At 44.4% G+C, this 20997-nt stretch overlaps 3 protein-coding genes across 6 annotated transcripts in view; 2 read left to right on the top strand and 1 right to left on the bottom strand.

Moving 5' to 3' along the window:
* Positions 1-2438: 2438 nt before the first annotated feature.
* Positions 2439-10773, bottom strand: TFPI2 (tissue factor pathway inhibitor 2). 2 transcript variants are annotated; one of them, XM_042043704.1, is made up of 5 exons: positions 10471-10773; positions 10201-10380; positions 9562-9741; positions 8151-8324; positions 2439-5779 (listed from the first exon to the last, which is right to left on the bottom strand). In XM_042043704.1, the coding sequence occupies exons 1-5, from the start codon at positions 10550-10552 to the stop codon at positions 5679-5681; spliced, it is 717 nt and encodes a 238-aa protein (XP_041899638.1). In that variant the 5' UTR covers positions 10553-10773; the 3' UTR covers positions 2439-5678. The 2 variants fall into 2 exon arrangements, with proteins under 2 accessions (XP_041899638.1, XP_041899637.1); XM_042043703.1 differs by having other exon boundaries at positions 2439-5782; positions 10471-10768.
* Positions 10774-13844: 3071 nt separating this feature from the next.
* LOC121671670 (guanine nucleotide-binding protein G(I)/G(S)/G(O) subunit gamma-11) lies at positions 13845-17507 on the top strand. 2 transcript variants are annotated; one of them, XM_042043706.1, is made up of 3 exons: positions 13845-13955; positions 14084-14187; positions 17068-17507. In XM_042043706.1, exons 2-3 carry the CDS (start codon positions 14092-14094, stop codon positions 17191-17193), a joined length of 222 nt encoding a protein of 73 aa, XP_041899640.1. In that variant the 5' UTR covers positions 13845-13955; positions 14084-14091; the 3' UTR covers positions 17194-17507. The 2 variants fall into 2 exon arrangements, with proteins under 2 accessions (XP_041899640.1, XP_041899641.1); XM_042043707.1 differs by having other exon boundaries at positions 13863-14187.
* A 98-nt stretch (positions 17508-17605) lies between these two features.
* LOC121671667 (probable acyl-CoA dehydrogenase 6) overlaps positions 17606-20997 on the top strand; it is an 81473-nt gene continuing 78081 nt past the window's right edge. For both annotated transcript variants that reach the window (XM_042043699.1, XM_042043700.1), the window contains exon 1: positions 17606-17747. In XM_042043699.1, the coding sequence (XP_041899633.1) occupies positions 17625-17747 (123 nt within the window). In that variant the 5' untranslated portion in view covers positions 17606-17624. The remainder of the gene's footprint in view (positions 17748-20997) is intronic.

Here is a 20997-nt window from a genome sequence, read left to right as displayed (position 1 = left end):
ATTCATACTGTACAGTTTTGTTTGAGTATTGCTTAGGTTAGTTCACACTAGAAGGATGCAAAATTGCTCTTATGAGACCAGTTAAGGAATTCATTTTAATTGCCAGTACAAAAGGGACACTTAGGTGCCTACTAGTGTATACTATATCAGAAAGAAGAGTATCCAAACTATATGATGAATTTAAACCATACTAAATTCCTCCTTCAATATAAACTGATTATCTAATTATCTGAATACTGTTTTAGATTTAAAAAGAAGTCTTGGCAAAGGTGGAAGGAACAAACCCTGATAAAACTGAATCAAGGAAATGCCTTCAATATTAAAACAGGTATTTCCCAATATTTTTGTAGAATAGGCTTCATAGCAGTTTTAGATCGAATCCTATTTGAAGACATATTGAAGTAAACCAATGAGAGTTGCTCCACCAGATCAAGCAATCACATGCAGAAGCTCTGTGGGCACTGAAACAAAGATTGGAAATTTTTTGTTTAGCCTTTGTTTTTTGGCTTGCACTCACTGATGAACACTGGAGAAGTAGATCTCAGGTAAAGCAGATGCATGTGCTGCTGCAGAGGAGCACTGATCTATGCAAGATCATGTTTCTGCACTTAAAAGGAGGTTATTAAGTCTTTGGATTCACTCCAGCTCTCGTTGAAATCGTGGTAGAATCCCTCTGGATGGCACAGAGGAAATTGTACAGGCTCCCTGTGCTCCAGTGCAGCAGCCTGGATGCATGAGGGAGCAGTAAATACCATTTGTCATCACTGTTTTTCTCATTAGACTTCCCCCCCCCTTTTTCTGAAAGGGGGGGGGGGGGGGAGCTTTGCCAGTTGTGCTACTTTCTACCAGATGCATTTTTATTAAGTGTTTCAACATCAGTAAAAATCAAGATTCTCCTTGTTGAAAATTACGGTAACAATGCAAAGCTTTCTGATTTGGTAATGTGGTGTATTTTTCACGCTCTACTCTTTTGACTCTTTAAATAGCTTTATTAGTATAATCCATTCTCTTTATCTTGCTTCCCATACACAGAAAAAAATCTCATAGACAATATAGTTCATATGCATTTATTAGATACTATGAGCTTTATTACTGCATTTCACACTAAGCTTTAAAACATGTAAACAAGCATTGCCATCTTAGAAAAGCTGCTGCAAACTTCCCGAGCAGTGCCCTACCTCCAAGAAAGCTCACTGAGCAAAACTATTGTAACTCAGCTGGCAGATACAGCATTTAACCTGTAGTTAATACATTAAGGCCTTTAATGAGGATCTGGCCTGGGAAAACAATAAGGCTTAAGATTCCTGTGTGGTCACCAGCTTGAAGTTCAGCCCCACCAAGTCAGACAATGTGATGTGCTTTGAGTTGCAATTGCATTTAAAACCTTTTCACACAAAAGCAGGTGTGTGCTTTTGTGCCTAATCCGATCTGTCTGGAAGAGCACCAGTTTTGTCCATATTCATCTGAAATTATGGTCAGCGCTGCCAGTACAAAGGGGACCTTCATTAAAAGTGACTTGTTTTATTCCCACATAATAGATACAATGTCCTACATTTCATAGATTAGTCTTTAACTTGCCTGAACTATCTCTCTTTTATAAATAGTTCACACATGAGCTGGGAACGCTCATTTCTCCAGCATTTATTTGGAAATCACAGCTCATGATCACAGCAGTGGCTAATGCTTTTATGTATCTTGTTTACATATATTACTTTTTAAATATCACTGCTGTTCATCAGGCTCTATATTCTATGATTAACACCCCTTCTCCTCAGCAATTAAGTAATTTATCAGATGACAGACATTATTGTACTGGACCACCATACTATGAAAAATGAGGCTTACTTCAACAGAAGCAAGTTTTTCTGTTTTCTAATTATTGCCAGTGATAGTCTTCCTTTCTAGAAAGACAATGAGGCAGATTTTGCTTTCAATAACACTGATGTAAATGCATAATAATTCTGGCAGAGCCACAGTGCAGTTCTTCCAGATTCACATAGTCATAGCTGAATAGTGTTTCTCTAGCAGAACAGATTTCTTTTCCCTGTCTGGGTTAGAACAGCTGCCCTCAGCCATATGGCTGACTTCAAGCTTTGGGATAAAATCTCTCACCTCTGATCTGAGACACAAGTTTAGGGATTTTTAATTTTTTTTTTTTAACATGGCCCATTGTTTCTAATAAATGCTTCTTTCTAAAAAAAGTTCCATGTTTTCTACCTCCTCAACTGATGAGAAGTGACAGAGAAACAGGAATGCTTCTGGTAATCAGAAATCTGACTCCAGGCATACAAGCTGAATTCATTGTCAGTTTGCTACTACAGTATGGAATTGTGAGAAAGCCATTTATTGGGGCAAATCGCTGTTAAAATTATATGTGGTGAAATTCTGCTTGCCATCATGTAGCTTATCAATAAAAATATTATGTGGTTCCACATTAATTCTTTTCTCTTTTTGACATTTAAAATTCCATTGAAATATAAAGATGAAGACCTACGATGAAGAATCAGTGCAGATTTTCATTTTTATAATTTTTATACAGTTCTTTGCAAGATATCTCTAAGAAATTATCTGGAATAATGGGTCACAATGAAAGTTAAAGAGCAATGATGTTGCAATGGAGTTTATTCAAATCTGCTTATTCCAGCAACTACTTTTCAGGGGCAGGTATGACTGTCCTGTGCAAATCACTAGTCAGGAGTTTCAGTGGCAGTTTGCCTATGCAAACCTGACTGATTATAATCACTGCTTCCCTCCTCTACAGTAGAAATTTGCACTGTGACACACAATAGTAGATGCTGGACACTGGCTACTATAATAAAAGTTAATTTGCAGGATGGTATGGGCTGCATCAATTTTCAACGTGGCAAAACACTAACAGTTGGCCCAACCTCGGGCCTGTGTTGCTTCATCAGCAAACTGAAAAAGGAAGTAAGTAATGAATCATATAAAAGGCTGTAGATGACAAGTGTTTAGATTAGTCAAAGTCACAGTAGTCTGAAGGGATACTAAACTAAGAACACAAAGCAGAGCAGCACAGTGACAGCTGAAATTCTTTGTAGCTAAAAAAAAAAAAAAAACCAACCAAAAAACAAGAGATGAAGGCATTTACCTGGAAATATGGTACAATTTATGTAATAGCTTCAATAAGGAACTGAAAAAACTTCCATGAGCACCTCCTTTCCCTGCCCCACCTCCTCCAGAATACTCTACAGCCTGCTCACTAGGAAACCCTGTGAAAATTATGGTTTACATTAAATTTCTATGTGATACCAGGTAGATAAGGGATTAAAACCCAAACCTATGATATTTCACTGCATACTTTAGCAGTAAGCCCTTAGACTTTAAATTGTATTTTTATGCAAGAAAAGAAAGTGCCTGTGGAACAACTGCATTATAAAGGGCTGCAGTAGCCACTGCAGCACCCTGGTACATCAAGACAGCTCTTGCTGAGACCCTGAGCTGGCATGAACAGAAGAGTACCAAACTCTTGGATCCTTTCCAGGACATGAGCAGGGTATTGCGTTGCTCAGGGCATGTTATGATGTGTGACAAGGCACCCAATTCTGACATCAGAAAGTAGAGTGGAGCTGCTCTAAGACTTGGGACTCCCTTTAAATCCTAGGTCCACTTTTGTACCCCATTCTAGAGATACTCCTATGAAAGTCAAAGACCCAGAGACATAAGAAGTAATAGAAATTTCTCAAACATGATCCCAAAAATTATACCCCATGGTGTTGCTGTTAAAAGACAGCCATCCTCTACAGTTAAACACCATGTTTAAATTGAACTCTGACTTCCTAAACAAGCTTGTGTTTTTATAAGCCATGGTCAGAACATGAAATAAACACAGCCCTAAACATTAGCATTAGGTATGAAAAAATATTCAGAGGATGCCTTGGGCTGCTGCTGTAAACAGGACAGCCAAAATTCATAACCCACAGGAAGGAATACGGGCAATGTCCATAGATATCGTACCCTGGCTCCCCCAGGGAGTTTATACTGTCCCCTTTATTTGAAGGCTGGTTACCAAGAGAAGAGGTTTGGCATGGGACAAGCACTCAAAGCTCTGTCACTAGTTACCTGCAATTGTCTGCTACAGTGTTCTCATTCATCTGCACTAAACAAGAGATGATTAAAATAAAAAGGGGTTTTGAGACCAAGAAACAGAAACAGAGTGGTAGAAAGACAATGGCAAGCACAGAGAGCTGCTTTAATTGGAAATTTGGCAGTGATAGAAACATTAGTAAGAAAATCTTGACTAGTTTGCCCATCATGCTCCCTCTCCAAAATAGGCTTAAAGCACACGCCTGAATTTTTCTAACTGAAAGCCAATGTCATTTCAAACAACTAGTTTGTTACCCACACAAAAGCTATTCATATAGTGCAACATCAAACAGGAGACCCAGCAGCAGACAATCAGCTTAACTAAGCACCCCTTTGAGAGCAGGTCTTTCGAGAGAGCCAGCTGAGCTACAAAACTTCTGGGGATGAATAACCTCAATGCAATTTATTGGCTTTCTTCAAATAAAGACCTCAGTGTAAGGAAATGATTGAAGAGATAACTCTGTTAGAGTCATAATCAGCAAATTATAGGTTCCATTACACATATTGGTCTATACAACTCATTCAGGAAAATGACAGAACAATCTTTTTTTTTTTTTCCACAAAAAACATTTTATTAACATTACTTACCAATTTATATTTAGAAAACATTGTAGGTGAAATTAACTGAAATTCAGGCATGATTAAAATACAAAACATAAAAGGATGTGCAAAAGTATCACCATAGGCATAACCTACCATAAGAAATATAAAAGTGCCTCAAAAGAGGGATTACTCTTTTGTAGATGAAATTTGCAGAAACTTCTACTGCTCTAACAGCTACTGCATTATCACAAATATCAAGATCCTCTGCAGATGTAATCAGCATAGCTCCATTAAAATCAGTAAAACTATGCTGATTAATGCCATATGAGGATCTGGAGTAACAGCAAAAATTTCAGATGTCATGAAAAGTAATGGCCATGTTTTTATTTTAATACTCAACTAGCTTATTCATTGCCTTTGTCAGAGTGTTTATCAAGGCACCCCTATTCCAAATTCTTTCCTGTGGGATGAGCTGCATTTAAATTTGTACTTCTTTTACTGTTATGACAGCTTCTGAAAGCCTTGACTAAGAATGTTGACTGTAAGTGACAATCTATTTAAATGATAGGGCCAAAGTACGTAAATGGCAGAGCAATAAACCTCTGAACACACTTGTGAAAAGTTCATTTTCTTTAGTAAGCAGAGGATGCAAAAAAAATTTTAAAAATCCATGGTAGCTTTTCAGTGTTGTAGTCTCCTTAGTTATACTAACAGACAATTGATTTTTCAAATTTTAATTGATTTGCAACAGCTGAAATACTCTCCCAAGGCAGTAGTAATATTCCCCCCATAAAAACATGGAACTCTAAACACCTGTCTTTCCAAAGTATTATTGCAAAGACAACAGAGAGAAAAACCAAACTTAGGTTCATTCTTCTATTAAATGCAGTTCCTTATAAAAAAGTAAATTGCACAAAAAGCAGTCCTGAAAGACAGAACTATGTCAGTATAAAACTTAGTGAAAAATATCTTACAAAAGAAGAAAGTGGAATCAACAAAAAGTGTTTCAAACATCCAAGTGCACATCAGCTTTAAGACTTTGGGTTATACATCTGAGATTTTTTAATCAGTTTTCTCACTATTTTTCTGCGGAACCCATTTGTTGGCCTGTTGATCCTTGGTTTCTGATTTCCTGCTAAAAAAACAAAGGAAGCAGTTAGGGAAACAGCATGACAAAACTGTTACTACTCTTTATTGTTTGGTTTTTTTTCATGTTATGCTGTTCAAGCAGTTGTCCAATAATAACAAACATATCAGAAACTGTAAAATGTGTTCTGCATTCCCTATTCTCACACTCTAAGGTCTCCAGAGTGTTTACCTTTGGCACTGGAATCCTACTTTGTTGCTCTTTTCCTGAGCAGGCATCAAAGCCTTATCTAGCTGTCCTGCAGTGACAGCAGAATGGAACTAAATACACTGCCATCTATTAAAAAAACCCAAAACAAACAAAAAACACCACCCCCCCCCAAACAAAAAATCCCAAACTATTCTTACATTTGTCTGAACAGTGGGGTAAAGGTTAAAAAATACCCAGTGTTTCTGAGAGATGAAAAGAAAATTTGAGTTTCTGCACAAAACTCACAGAAGCTGCAGAGTGGCCTAAGACAGTCCGAGTTAACTCCAGACATGCTTTCAAAGGCTGCAAGAACTGTGTGAGTGCCGTTCAGAAAACAAGTACTCTGCAGTCTTGACTGAAAATCTTTGTCTTTCTGCTACCTATTTACCAGCATGCAGAGCCACTGTGGCCAGTTGCCAATTCTTTTGCTGTCACTCCAATGTGTTTGCTTTCTTTTCTAATATAAATTTTTAAAAATGAAATTCATCACAAACCTTTTCACTCAAAACACTATACATCAATTTAACAAGCAGTTGCATACTTGCACAGGGAAGGTCAACTGAATTCGAGACTCCAAAAGGTAACAGAAAAGATGCTGGGGAGGAAATAATGGAAGCAGAAGAGGAGGAGTGGCTTAAGTTGCCTGAATTATTTGCCTAATGTTGCAGTGCCAAGCCACAGAAATGAATATGCATAGCACAACATTAATTAGCACTAATTATGCCCTTAACTTTGGTCTTTGGCTGTACCAAGCCTTATTGAATTGTGAAATCCACAAGCTGATGAAAAAGCTTGTAACTGATACTTTACATGTGGCTATCTGGTGCTCTAGTTATAAGACAGACAGCATTTCCTTACTTCTTTCTTCCACAACAACAACAACAACAAAAAGGTGAGGAAGAGAGAAGCCCCAGGTGAATCTGGCAGGGGCAGTGTGGAGGTGAGACGCTGAAGAGGCAGTTTCCTTCCTCCTCTCCCCACACACTCCAGTCTGGAGCCTGGCCCTACCACTTCACAGGTAGTAATGAATGCGAATTAGATAATCACAAGCATCTCCGATAAACTTAACATACTATTAGAGACTCTCTCATAATACAATGGCAGAGACACACTCAGACTTGTCATCCACAGAAATACTGCTGTCATGACTAACTGGCAGGCAGTACTTTTATTTCTGAGGACCGTACTCAGGGTGCAATCCTTGCCCCAGTCCTGGATTTCCAGCCCAGAACTGAAGAATCATCTCCCGACATAAGGCTTCTGACTACACAACTTCAATACTGAGTACTCAGACCTTGTGCATATTATGTTTAAAACAGAACTACTTTTTAGTTTTTCCTTTTTTTTCCCCAAAGGCAATGTACATGCCTGATATGGCCTTAAATTTTTTTCCCATTAGTATCAATTTTTAAAATACTAGCTATGTCTGTTTCCTAAGTGTTCTGGGGAACAACATACAATTATGCATTTCTCTATTTCTCTCATTTATTTTCATATCAAATGAATTAAACTAGAGTATTAAAACTTGCAATAGCTGGTACGAACATATGACTGCAAGTAAAAGCACAACTGTTTTGATTTACAAACACAGCCATTAGCTGGTTTGAGTAAAACCATTAGGAAAAAATCAATTATCATTCCAAGCTTTGCCCCCACAGCCACAGATACAGCTGACACAGCAAAACTGATGAGGCAAAAGTCTTTAGTAATGGGAATAGGAAATATGAGTAGGCAACAGGGAATTGAGGTAGGATGGTAACTTCTGAAAATGAAAAGGAAAAAAGTAAATTGATTTCACAACTGACTTTAATCCTATTTAAAACTATCCAGAATAAAATGATATTTTAATTAGTGGTCATGGAGGTACTGAACAGTTTGAAGACTGATTCCCTGTGGGCTCTAGAAAGCAGGCTTAGTCTTTTTGTGTGCCCTTCTCAATACTTCATTCAAATATGGTGTAACCACCTCACATCACACTGATCTTGCCAGAAGGATTTAGCATTGTATTTCAATTTTCCCTGCCTTCGAAAACATTGAGTCCAAAACACAAAAAGCATACCCCTGTAGCAAGCCAAGGTGAATAAAAGAACACTGTGAACACTTGTTTCTGGTATGTGGATTGCTTTACCTGCTTGTGACTGACAAAATATAAAAAAACCACCCTTACCTTTTCCACAGACATTGTAGCAGTCCATTTCAGTGACAAAGTTGTTGGCATTTCCACCACAGCCAGTATATCTGAACTCTTTACATGATTTAGTCTTGGAGTCATAGTAATAGCGAGGCACAGAAGAAGAACACAGTCCTTCATCCTTTGGGCTATAGCATAGCAAGGGGCCAGCTTGGGGAAAAAAAGGGCAAAGGAAAAATGGACAAAGGAAAAAAAGAGAGAGAGAAAAAAAATTACATAATCTCTGTAAATGGCTTCTTAAAATTGACCCTGCTATAAATTTTGTGTCTAAACAGCTCTTTTTCCCCTTGAATTGACACTATTACCAATGACTTCAGAGACTTTCTGCGTCTTATTCCGGTGAGTTGTGCATTTGAGAAAGCAACAAACCATCCCAGAAAACAGGATTATTATCCCATAAGTGAAATTCATCTGCTTTCCCCATTTGTGGTGCTACACATATGATAGCTAAGATTTTTATATAATCTTATTCCATATATATAGGAATATAGCAATAATTTCAGTGGAACAACCTCTGTAGAAAAAAAAAAAAGGCACAACTTTGCTATGATTTTGCCAGCAAATTCTGCTTGCAGCAAAATGTACAAACCCAACAACTTTCCTCAAGAGCATGTTTCTTTTTGCCTCAACAAAATTTTACTTTTCCTGCTGTAGACCCCTTATCAACTCATTAGAAGTGCAAGAGAAATAATTCAGCTTTCACCTAAGAAAATGCTGACAATCTGTCATCGGCCACAAATAAATGTCATCAAGCACTAATAAAGCTTAGGCAGTAACAGCTTTCATACATTCTGGTAGATTTTCAAAGATCCTATCTTGAACTGGATGTTCATACCAAATGATGAACCTGGTGTTCATACCAAAACTCAGTTATAGTCACCTGCTCATAATTACCACCATTCTTATTTAAAGCTCAAATAGAGAGACAGTGAAGAGTCACGTCAGGCAAAACACTTTTATCAGAAGCAGAGCTGTTGAGTGCCAAAAACCTGAGCCACCTAACACCATCTCTCAGGCCTGAATTTTAGAAAGGTGATTCTGCTTTATATTACAATACCACTTCTCTGAATGTGACTGACACAATCTCTGACACGTCTGCCTCAACACAGATCTTCAACCTTATAATTTCCCTTCAGATACACCTCTCTAGAAGTAAAGAAATTATTTGGGTATAGTTGTGGGTATATTTAAGATCACAGCATTTTTGTTCTTTCAGTAACAACTAAGACAACATATTAAAATTAAAGTGGACAATATAAACATCTGCTTCACACAAGTCTTCAAATATACCACTGTATGGGTATTCAGAGAAAAACATCAAATAAAGTATCATCTTCATATCACTTTCAAACCATCTATTTTATTAAAAATTTGGAACAACCATTACTTTTTTCTGGCAGACAGTGGTCCATACAAGACTGCAAATCTCTGAAGTTATTGCCATTTCCATAACAGCCACCGTAGATGAATTCCTCACACCGCATCGAGCTCAAGTTAAAGGCATATCTTCTTAGATAACTCCTGCAAGGTCCTCCATCAGCCTCCAGCCGGCATAATTTGGGCACTTCTGCAGAAAAAATAATTTCATCCTCTGTAAATTCACCTCTTCATGGTTCGCATGTTACTGCAGACAATACACTATTACTTCAGTTGCAAGCAAGTCCCAGTTTGTCCCACCTGCATTTTACTGGAGGAATCCAATGCATTGATTAGCAAGTAGGTGCAATATTAAACTACATTTAAAGTACTAATAGATCAATTCCACACATCATCTCTGGGCCATCTCACTCTGGATTTTCTGCCTGAAATTTGACATCAGCAAGAAGCTGCAACAAGCAGGAGGGACATCAGTTAGACTCGATCATCTTAAAGGTCTTTTCCAACCTAAACAATTCTCTGTTTCTAAGATTCTATGATACATCGAGTAGGTGCAAAGCGTCCCGCAAGCCACGCAGCCTCCCCGGTGTCCCCTCCAGCCCCCTGCCACCCCGGGGCCCTCTGGGACACTGCCGGTCCCTGGACTCACTCTTGATGGTCCAGCAGCTCTTCTCACAGTCGTCGAAGGTGAGGAAGTTGTTGGCGTTGCCGTAGCAGCCCCCGTAGGTGAACTCCTGGCAGCTCTGCGTGTGCCGGTCGTAGTACCAGCGCGGCACCAAGGCGCGGCAGGGTCCGTCGTCGGGGGGCAGCAGGCAGGCGCGCTGCTTCTCTGCGGAGACACCAGCCACCGGGGCTAAGGCCACCGCGCCGGCGGAAGCGGCCCCGGCCCCGCGGGGTCCCACTGAGGGCCCTCTCCTACCTGTGAGGGGGCGCTGGGCCAGCGCGGCGCAGGCCAGCGGCAGCAGCAACGCGGGCAGCGGCAGGCGGCGGCCGGAGGCCATGGCGCGGCGGGCGGGCGACAACGAGGACCCGGCAGCGAGCAGCGCTTCACGCTCCGACGGCAGCACTTTATATGCACCGAGGCGGCTTCCCCGGGCCGCCTCCTTGCGCAGGTGGTGGGAGGGAAGGGTGATTCAGCGGGTCAGGAGCTCTCCGTTGACCCGGCCGTCACCGGGGCGCGCCAGGCTGCGCGATGCGGGACTCCGGGGAGCGCCCGCAGCCCCCGCCCCGCCCCGCCGCCGTCGGGGGGAGCAGCGGGGGCCGGGCGGGGGGCGCCGCCGGGGCTGGCTCCCCGCAGGGCTGCGCCGCCCATAGCCCAGGGGCCTCCTTCCCGGGGCTGCGAGCAGCTGGCTAGGGTCCACCCCCCGCCCTACTCACATTACGGGATGATGCTCAAAGAGCATTTCCTGTAAATCACGGCGAAATCCGGACAGGTCACTTAGCGAAAGCCCCCTCTCTCTCCCCACGTCGTCGCTGTGCCCTACCCCCCACCCCCCGAGGCCGCTCCCTGTTCAGAGGCTCCGGGTAGAGGGCGGTGGGGCACCGAAAATCAAACGCTGAGCCTGCTGCAGGTCCTGATCCAGCTGGATCGACTACAGGTTGCGTAGCGAGTGCCGCTGAGACAAACGCGCGGCAGTAGTTTACTACCGTTGTGTAAAACGCTGGTGAACTTGAGAAAATCGAGGCATCGTCAGAGGACTTGGACTCTGGGGAAACCCGAGGGGCCGAATGGATAACACCTCTGGCCAGTGCAAAGAGAGATGGATTTCAGGAAATGTAATGACCTGTCTTATTCTGCAGATTTTAACCCCACCAGGCAATGGGATGTGGTCTGTGGGAGGAGGGGGTGAGCAGCAGCAGCACACTTTCCCTCTCTAATCTATTAGAGACATTACATTAATTAGTGTTTTCCTCAGACTGAATATAGTGAGAGATAAGAGTGGCTGCAAATTAGGCGTGTTCTCCATAGACAACGACAAACTAATCTGATCTCCTATTGTTGTTCTCTGCTCCCTTTACAGTGACATTGGGCCGCAGTCCTGCGGGCAGGCACTGCCCTCGATGGGGTACAATACAGGGCCCTGGAAATCTGTGGCCTGCAGGAAAGAAGCCACAGTCTATACGGGCTGTAAGGAGGAGCATCCTGATTATTTGAACTGACTTTCTCTCCACGGGTTCTCCGCTTTCCTTATGTTGTGGAGGATTACAACCTAGTTTTCTGACATCATTTTATTTTTCATAAAGGCAAGAAAGGAGCAAATCTAATCCCTACCCCACCTATGTGACTTCTGAAAGGATATGAATGGTACCTCTTTCCATTGTTTTTCAGAACTGTGCCTTTTTTCAGAATCTCCAGTAGCTAAAGGATAAGTGGGTGCTTTAGTGACAAGAAAATAAACCCTGGTGCAGCTTGAGTCATCATGATGGGATATATCTGCCGTGCTTTAGAATCTTATAGCTACAACTAACAGGTGTCCTCATTTTTAGGGCTTTTGTTCAGCTTATTAGGCAGAGCAGCTATATTAAATCTTATGTCCCTCCAGAAGGAAAGAACAAACAAAACAACCACATACTTTTTCTATTTCCAAAAGAAAGCAAAAGGTCATCTTTCTAATATTGGGAAACAAAAGTGATTTTATTATGTTGTTCTTTAATATGATGTCCTCGACTGATGTCCTTTAGTTTTCATCACATTTTTTGGAATTGCAAAGAAAGTAATTGAAATACTGCTTTAAACAATAGCAGCAAAGTGAATGGTATAATGCAAACACCATTTTCAGTATTTTCCATTTCCTCTGTGCACAGACACTTATAAATCAAAGTCTGAGTTAAAGCCACCTATCCATCAATGCTGCTATTCAGCTTCTCCTTTGCTATAACTTAGATCAGGTAAATATCTGTAAAAATATATGAACCACAATAAAAGTTTACACAGCAAGTGATAGAAAGCCCATTTGTGACTGCCATCTGCAGAGCTAGTCATGTCAGCAGACAGGTCAGTGAAGGCTTTCCATTACAGAGCTATGGATACCAAGTTCTTCCCACCCTAACCGTATCAGTGGTGTGCCAGAGCCCACTTTCAGCTCACTCCTGCACCTGCCACCACCACATCACATGCTCTCTGCCTCTCCACACCACAGTGTTTCTGCTCCCACCAACAGCCGGGGCTCCTCTGAGTCTCTGGCCAGCCAGTTCCTTCCATCTGTTTTGACTGGCCCAGGACCAGCAGCTGGTAGGGTTTGGGAATGCAGCTGTCAGTGTAGGTTATGAGGATGTAGAAAGTGCATACCAACAGCTGGGGAGGGGGAGATAGTAGCCAGAGGGAGAGGAAGAGAAACTGATTTTAGTGAACTGGCTAAAGTAAAATGAATACAAACCCCAAGAGCACTACAGGAGCAGTGCTGGAGAAGATGTAAATCTTACATGCTGCTGACAGCTGCTTACATCTGGTGAGTAGGGAGAGGAGGAGAAAGGAGCTATGTTCAGTCTCAGGGGTCCTGAATTCTGCTTCCATTGCTATTGTACGAAAGCAGCTGCTAGGATGAGAGATGCTAGGTGCTGTACGAACATGCATGGAGGTGCCACTCTGTTCCTAAAAGCATAGAATCCTTTTTGGGATCTAGATGTCAAAACTATGCAACCACAGGAGAAGAATTTCCTAACTCCTTGCATCTTCTGAATGCATCACTTCCCTTACATTGAGTACTCCACCTCAACACCTGTCATAACTCCATGTGTCCAGAGACCCTTTGTGCTAACCAGGCACAATAACCCTCTTACACAGAGTTGCAATTCTGCTTTGCAGACATACCTACCAAAAAGTTGCTATGTGTGGCATTGTTGGGCTGGCTGCCTGCTGGGGCACTTGACATGGGAGTGGTTCCTTCCCCTCTCTACTTGGTCCACACAGTTGTTATGCACAAGTAGTTGTAATGCACAAGTATTCAGGACTGTACCCATGCACACCACCTGCTTCTGCCTTAGCCGCTGGGCAGAAGAACACAGAGCCCAAGGATGCTGGTGGCACAGAGCATGAGTCATTTCTATGGCCGAGAGTTGCGTGAGGAGGAGGTGCTGGGGGGAAAGATCTCTCTGCTGGGCCAGAAGCTCCAGCCGAGCTCGCTGCTCTTGCCCCGCACTGGTGTTGTAGAGGATGAGGCCGGGGAGGTCAGCACAGGAGGGTTTTCCCGCTCCCAGCTCCTGCTGGGACGGCCGGACCTCCCTGTGCAGGCAGGACCCGTGTCAACGCCCCGGCAGCGGGGCCGGCCCGAGCGGCGGGCTCTAATCCGGTTAGGGGGGATTAGCGTGCAGGTTTAAAGGCCGGAGCGGCGCGGGGCAGGGGTGCAGGCGCGCCGGAAAGGAAGCGGCCGCCACCGAGCAGCGGGGCAACTCGGCCGGCAGCGTGTGAGTGAGCCCGGGGGCGGGCCGGGGGCGGCCGTCCCACAGCCCCGCCACCGCCCGGGGGCTCCGGCCCCGGCGCCCTCGCTGCCCAGACGTAACCTTTTGTCCTTACTCCGTGCGCGCTTCGATAGTGTAGACGATGCCAGCCATCAACATCGAGGACCTGAGCGAGAAGGACAAACTGAAAATGGAAGTGGAGCAGCTCCGGAAAGAAGTCAAGCTGGAAAGGCAGCCGGTGAGCGGGCGCGGAGAAGGGGCCTGAAGCTGCCCGGCGGGCGGCGGGGCCGGGTGCGGAGCGGGGAGCAGCCCGTTCCTCCCCGGGCGGCGGTGCGGGGGCTCGGGAGGCGGCCCCGGGCACGTCGGGGGGGAGCCGCTCGTCCGTAGAGCCCCGGCTGTTTTGGGACGCCCGCGGTTTGCACCGACGGCTCCTGCCGCCACTTTGGGTCAGGGTCCCGGGACGGCGCTGTTGGCACCGCACCGCTAACACCCCATAGGAGCGCCGGTCCTTCTCGGGGGTGACTGTGGAGCCGGGGGGAAGGAGCGCATCACCCCTGGGATAAAGCGCCCCAAGGGGCTGGCAGGGCCCTGCCCGCCGCGGCTGTTCCCGGTGGATTTGGCATCCCTTAACTTCCCCTCCCTGTGTGTCCCTGGCGCCCAAGGCCGGCACAAGGCAGCCTTGCCAGGCGAGGGAGGAGCACGTCGCGTTCTGTCCCCCTCTTCTGTAGGCAGAACGCACTGGGACGTGCTGGTGCTAGGGGAGGGGTGGTCCTACCCTGGGAAGCCAGGGGAGCCCTGTCACGGCTCTACACCCTGCCCTGGCCCGTAGCTGGGTCTCGGCCGCCCGCGCCCCCGCCCCGCTTCCCGTGCTGTGCAGTGCCCGGGCGGAGGGCAGGACCCAAAGGACCGCCCGTGCCGAGCCGTGATCCACCCAGCCTTGAGCCATAGAAACATTTAGACATTTGCACTGATTGTTCCTTTCCACGAGTACTTTCCCGTTAAAGGTTTATGGTTTTGTACGTTTTCTATAGATGAAAGATGTGAAGAACTGATCTTGCTCCACGATGAAACTAATATTCTTTTTTCTCAGTTTTTTTCTTTTTTTTTCTTTAATTCTGCATGCAAGCAGAAGCAAACTGCACGTAAATAAACGCTTCTAGTTAGGACAAAAAATACATTTATATGTGGGAATCAGTAGCATTAGTCATGTTGATTATGCTGCAGTCTAGGTGTTCAGCCCAGAAAATAAGAATGGCAGAGTTACGTTTTAGGTGTGAGTTAGGTATCAGTGGTTGTAGATGTTGTGGTATAGTCTAAAGCTCCATCAGTACTGAGGGCTCAACATCCGACTAGTCTAGATATCTATATAATCTCTCAGAGAGTTCTCAGACGACTGAAATACACTCTGCAAGATGTAAAGTTTTCAAAATAATAATAATTTTAAATACTTGTCTACATCTTTGGAATAAACCAAAACCCTGATCACTTTAGGAAAATGGATATTTTTCAATTTTCCTGTAGTAAAGCACACACAGCATGCTCAATTTCACCAGTGCATTGTAACAGAAGCTTCACTGTGAGAATGAAATCTGTGTTGTAATTGCCACAGTCCCCTGGGACCTGTATGGGTGTTACAGAAACAGGAAAATGCAGAAACCATATTACTGTTGGTACCAAAAGTAAAAACTTCAGCCAAAGTTTTCTTGACCCCCACTTGCACCTTTACAGAATAAAAAGGAAGTGTCCTTTGGAATGAATAAAAATTTCTAAATGTGTATTTAAGCAAGCTTTTTTTCTTATAAGTGAAAATTATCCTGGCAGTGCTGGCTGAAGGAAAACAACCCCTGATCCTGCATATACTTTGGCATGCAACTTTGCTATGGTGTAAGCTGCTCCAATTTGAATGAACAAAGTTTGCAATGCACGGAAGAACAAGACGTGTAAGGGGATTTGTAGGCCCAGCTTCTTATTTGCTCTAAGGCAGCTAGATCTTATTTTATGCACTGTTTAACTGGAAATTAACTCTGTTCTTTCTGATGGCTTAAAGCCTAGTTTTGCACAGGCCATGCTCTGTTGTCTGTGATACAACAGGTATTTGTTGGTTCTTTTGTTGTAGTTTTACCTTTGAAATAAAGTATAATTAACAGAGGAGGCAAGGGGCCTTAAATTAGATATACTAATCATCTAGTGGCCTGGCCAACAGCTGGTTCCTGCTGCTGACTCTGCACAGCTGTGCTGCTGCAGGGACTGCGGGTAAGAAGGGAGGAGGTAGGAACAGAGCAGGAGGGTATCTTCCAGTATGTCAGGTATTCGAGCATCAAAGGACAGTTTCTGCTGACACGGAGCAAGAGATGTGTGTGCACAAGGAGCCTCAGGAGCCCCAGACATTCCCTTGTGCACTCTCAGACTCCACAGACACCCTTTACCGCGTGCGCTGCATGTGCTCCTGTGTCAGTGAACAGAAACTAAACACACCTATTCTCCATAGGTGGGTTCTGTGCAGGCTTGCCTACATCAGTGCTAGTTTCCTTTGAGTGCCATGGGAAGTGTTATGGTCTCTCATAACACAATAGGCTCTTTCATTAACCATAGCTTGAAATAACCCCTGGTAACAAGCAAACAAATTGTCTTTCCTAGTTAGGCTCTTATTCAAGGTGCATCATTGCTATACCAGAACTGCAAAGTAAGAATTTGCATTACCACTGAAAAATCATTGTTGAATGTTTTGTTTGTGAAAAACACATAAAGTCATAAACACTTTGAATTCAAAGTTACTGACCTTGAAACTATTCACCATAAGTCACGCTGCTGCTGAGGGAGAGCGTGATCCACAGCTTAATTAAACTAGATTGGTAATTATGAAGAACATACGTTTAACTATGCAGGAACTGCTGTTCGGAGTGGCGTTTACATTCTCAGAGATACGAACATGTTCTGTGCGTATCGGGATGTGAAAAGAGAGGAAGGAAGCTGAGTCTGCATGTGCTTAGTGCTGTGGCCAGATATTTTATGCTTGGCGGAGAGGCGAATGAGAGAGAATGTAAATTCACGGGTTTCCTCCTCTGATGTACATTCCCCACGGCCGTAACGCAACCACTTCTCTGTCCTTTCCCTCGAGGTGTCCAAGTGCTCCGAAGAGATCAAGAACTACATCGAGGAGCGGTCGGGCGAGGACCCGCTGGTGAAGGGGGTTCCCGAGGACAAGAACCCCTTCAAGGAGAAGGGAGGCTGTGTCATCGCTTAGGAGAAGGGACCCCGCGCCTGCCCCCGGAGCAGACATTCCTCCTGTACCCCTAGGGCGTCACTAGCGTGTCCCTACCGCCGCCGGTCCGTGTCGAACGAGCACAGGAGCGGATTTCTTTTTATTTTCTATTTCTCCTTACAAAAATACAGAAACCCGCGCGAAAGCTGCCGAGCCCCGCGCCGGCCGCTGGGCAGGGCCGGCTGTGTCCCGCTCCCCGGCGTGGCCGGCCCCTGTCGCTGCGCGGGGCCCTCTCGCCACCCGCTTGTCGGTCGCTTCATGGCTGTTCGTTGGCATTAAAGAAAACCTGCCCGTAACCCGAGAGCTGCCGTGACTTGCTGCAGGGGCGAGAGTAGCGGGAGGAGGGACGAGACGGGACGGGGCGGGGCAGGGCCTGCCCCGGCCTTTGCTCGGGAGCAGGACCAGCGGCGACCATGGCGCTGCGGGGCGGCGGGCGCTGGGCGCGCCTGGGCTCGGCGCTGCGCGGCCGCAGCTCAGGGCCGCGGGACGGCGGGGGCACTCCGCAGCACCGCGACCTGCGGGAGTCCCTCAGGAAGGTACCGAGAGGGAACAGGGAGCGGCGGGACCGTGGGACACCCGGCCGTGCCGCCCCGTGCGGGGAGCGAGCCAGGGCAAGGGCAGCGAGCCGACGGAACGGCTCGGGGTGTGCTTAAATAGGTAAACTTCCCTCTGCCAAGGCCAGAAATGGAACCGTGTGTTCCCTGCCTGTGACGCGCGGGGTGGCAGAGCCCTGCCCTGCGTGTGCTGCCCCGGGCGGAGCGGGGGCTCAGTCCTGCAGAGCAGAGCCCTGGGGCACTGCGCCCGTTCTCCAGGCGCACGGATGGACACATAATGGGAAGCTCCTGCGAGACTAAATCATCAATCAAAAGGAAACGCTTCTGCTAACGTAGCGTGTAAATTGAATGCCAAATGGCAACCTGTAAGTGACAGTAGGGCCGGCGAACTCTGTGTATTCCCGTCAGCGAGGTCAATGTCACCTGTACTGTTAAGAGCACCTGCCAAAGCCAGAGAATCAGCCGGTTTGGCTGTAGGGAGCCCTGGTGTGGTGCCCGCTGCGGGGCCGAGCAGCGGTGGGAAAGAGACGTCCACCTTTAACCTATGAACCACTGAGAAAAGCGCTGGAGTTCAGTACCTGCTGTAAGGGCCAAACAGGATTATTGTAGCCACCAAGTAAGAACAAACATACAATGGGTTCAGAAGAAGGCGATAGGGAATGTAAGGACATCTCAGATTGACCTGTAGGCAAGTGTCCAAGTTCTAGCTGGTCATGCAGTGCTCTGCTGTAGTTTTTTTTTTTAAACAGTATGCTCTGCATTGCCAGATACTGACTTTTTTACGTGAGTTTGGAGTAATGCTGTCCTATCTTTCGTGGATGCTTTTAAAAATTACTTGCAGAATCTTATATTTCCCTGGAAAAACTTATTTTTTTCCAAATTTCACCTCTTCTCCAGTTCACTGTGGACAAAAGATAGTGGAGTTACTTCTGAGTCATGTGATGTTTACCTCAGGTTTGTTTTTTCAAGCATTAACTGTCACACTACCAGTGTTAAAATATCCCAAACCCAGTGTGTAAGTTACGGGCGGGTTCGGTCGGGACGGAGACGGATGGAGATCTCTATAGGCAGGTCTTGGGACACAGTCGGTTTATTGTAAAGGGCGTGGGTATTGGGGCACTGCTCAGAGCTGCTAGACTCAGCTCTGAGCAGGCCCAAGAGAGTAAGCAGGTGAGAGAGAGAGAGAGGGTGTAAGAGCAAGAGTGGAAGTAAGAGTAGAAGTGGAAGAGAGGAATAGAGAAGTGAGAATCAGAATCAGAATGTCTGAAGTCCTGGTTACAATACAATAAATCATCTTCTGTACTGAATATTCTAATTGTCACTAACCAATCTAATACAAGATACAAATCCTATAGCATTTACATACAGCCTATAAGAGTTCTTATATTACCATAGAGTGTTACATCTTAACTTCTAAAAACTACTCTTTGGACCCCTTCTGCTGAGCTAGTAGGGTCTGCTCTGACCCTTGGACCTGTTTGCAAGCAGAGGGTATTGTTTCATCAAGAGGGGATTACTTCAGTGGCCATACCATTGTTTTCTAGTTGTTCAGTAACTAAGACCTGGTATTTCAAAAGTGGCTTTCATTTCGATGTTGCCTGTAGTTTTCATATTCCCAAAATCTTTTGTCAGGCAATCATATTTCCAAGGTTTTCCTGTTCCATCTTCCCCAACACCAGTGTAATTAGTCAGGTTTTCTATCACTGAGATCTGGTATCACTGAGCTTTGGGAGAAGTGCATGCATCTTCTGTCTTACAAAAAAGAAACCTGAGCAAGAATGGAAAGAGATGCATGACCTGTCACTTTCTTAGTAAATTAGTTTCATTAGTCTAAATTCCTGGACTCTTTGCGAAGCAGAAATAAGATGCTACAGAAAGAACCAGTAGAAAAAGCTGGAAATGAAGCCTCCTCTCTCACCTGGACTAATAGTGTAGAATTTCATAGCTAATACCATTGCATCAAATTTGTGCTGATTCTGTCTAGAGAGAGCCTTCATATTTCTGTGTATCTACAGAGATATCTGCCCAATGAACTTGTTCCCTGGCACACTGCTTTTCATTACCTGCCCAGGGACAACAGCTGTATTAATAAAATCAATAAAAAATAAAAATAATAATAAAAAAATTGGTGTCCTGAAATACAGAGGAAAAGGCCAGACCTTGTGAAGGCAGTGATCTGGAAGATTTTGTAAGTTCCGCTTCTTTGTCATGTATAGATTAAGCTTCACATTGTTTTGTATCTCGAGTATTTGCAGCTGTGTATTTATTGATGCCAGGGGAAGTAGCTGTATTAGTGTCTGCTAGTGCAGTGTTTGCTGCTCAGCTCTGTGACACAATGCTTTTTTGTTCAAAAACTTTCCCCTCCCTTGTTTTTATGCCCCCCATGCCTACTGAAGTGCAGATAACAATATGCTCTACCTTGCTGGATTCAGTGCAGATAATTACATCACGGGCTAAGAGGGAATGTGATGCTACATTTTTTGCAGCCCTGTGATGAATATATTTTAGAATAAATCACAGTAGACAGTATAAAGCTGCTTCTTCGTTGTCCTGTATTTTAAAAAAATGCTTATGTAGCACTTATTTTAGATTTGATCTGATTTCATACTGGAAAAAAAGAAAAATCACTATTTATGTCAAATCCAGTCTGATGTTGTTCACACAAAGCTTCTAGCAATCAGTGTTTGTGTTGGCTTAAGTTAAGCCTGTGACAATGACTTTAGGATAAATCCCAAAGTCGTTGGGAGAGAATGACCATTCAGTACCTGCAACACATTTTAAGTATACATGTTATGTATTCTGGGGCACCCTTTCCAGTAGCTAAATCCAGACGCAAGTACCAGAGAAATCAGAGAAATGAGCAGTGCAATTCCATGAGTGAGAACTGGTTGGTTGGTTTTTTTGTTTGTTTCCATAATTTTTATTTTTTAGTATGTTAAGTTATTGTTCTTTAAATGATCTATAATTTCCCAATTGTTCTGAGCAGGATGAGGAAGAGACTCTTATAATTCTAGGGGGCTGTTTTTAGCACAGGTATTGAAATAATCCTGTGAGTGGTTTCCTTTACAACTTTATAGGTCACCACCCTTCCTCTTGGAGATTGAAAACGTAGCTTTTGCTTAACTTGTTGAACAATGCTTGCAGTACACTGATATCCTACAGCTTGCTTCAGTAATTAGTATAACTGATTTGAAGGAAAGAGATTAAATTTATTCTGTGTGGGTATGTTAAC

The sequence above is a fragment of the Corvus kubaryi genome, unplaced genomic scaffold, assembly GCF_017639235.1.
Source record: "Corvus kubaryi isolate FWS band 111438036 unplaced genomic scaffold, C.kubaryi_AGA036_p1.0 37398, whole genome shotgun sequence".
Lineage (NCBI taxonomy): Eukaryota > Metazoa > Chordata > Aves > Passeriformes > Corvidae > Corvus > Corvus kubaryi.
Note: the sequence above shows the minus strand (reverse complement) of the source record. Positions and strands in the feature narration are given on the sequence as shown.

Coding starts and splice junctions, on each gene's coding strand:
- TFPI2 (XM_042043703.1), bottom strand. CDS start 10,552: ATGGCCTCCGGCCGCCGCCTGCCGCTGCCCGCGTTGCTGCTGCCGCTG. Junction 8,325..9,561: donor CCACTGTCTGCCAGAAAAAA/GTAATGGTTGTT, acceptor TTTTTCCCCAAG/CTGGCCCCTTGCTATGCTAT. Junction 5,783..8,150: donor CTACAATGTCTGTGGAAAAG/GTAAGGGTGGTT, acceptor TTGTTTTTTTAG/CAGGAAATCAGAAACCAAGG.
- LOC121671670 (XM_042043706.1), top strand. CDS start 14,092: ATGCCAGCCATCAACATCGAGGACCTGAGCGAGAAGGACAAACTGAAA. Junction 14,188..17,067: donor TCAAGCTGGAAAGGCAGCCG/GTGAGCGGGCGC, acceptor CTTTCCCTCGAG/GTGTCCAAGTGCTCCGAAGA.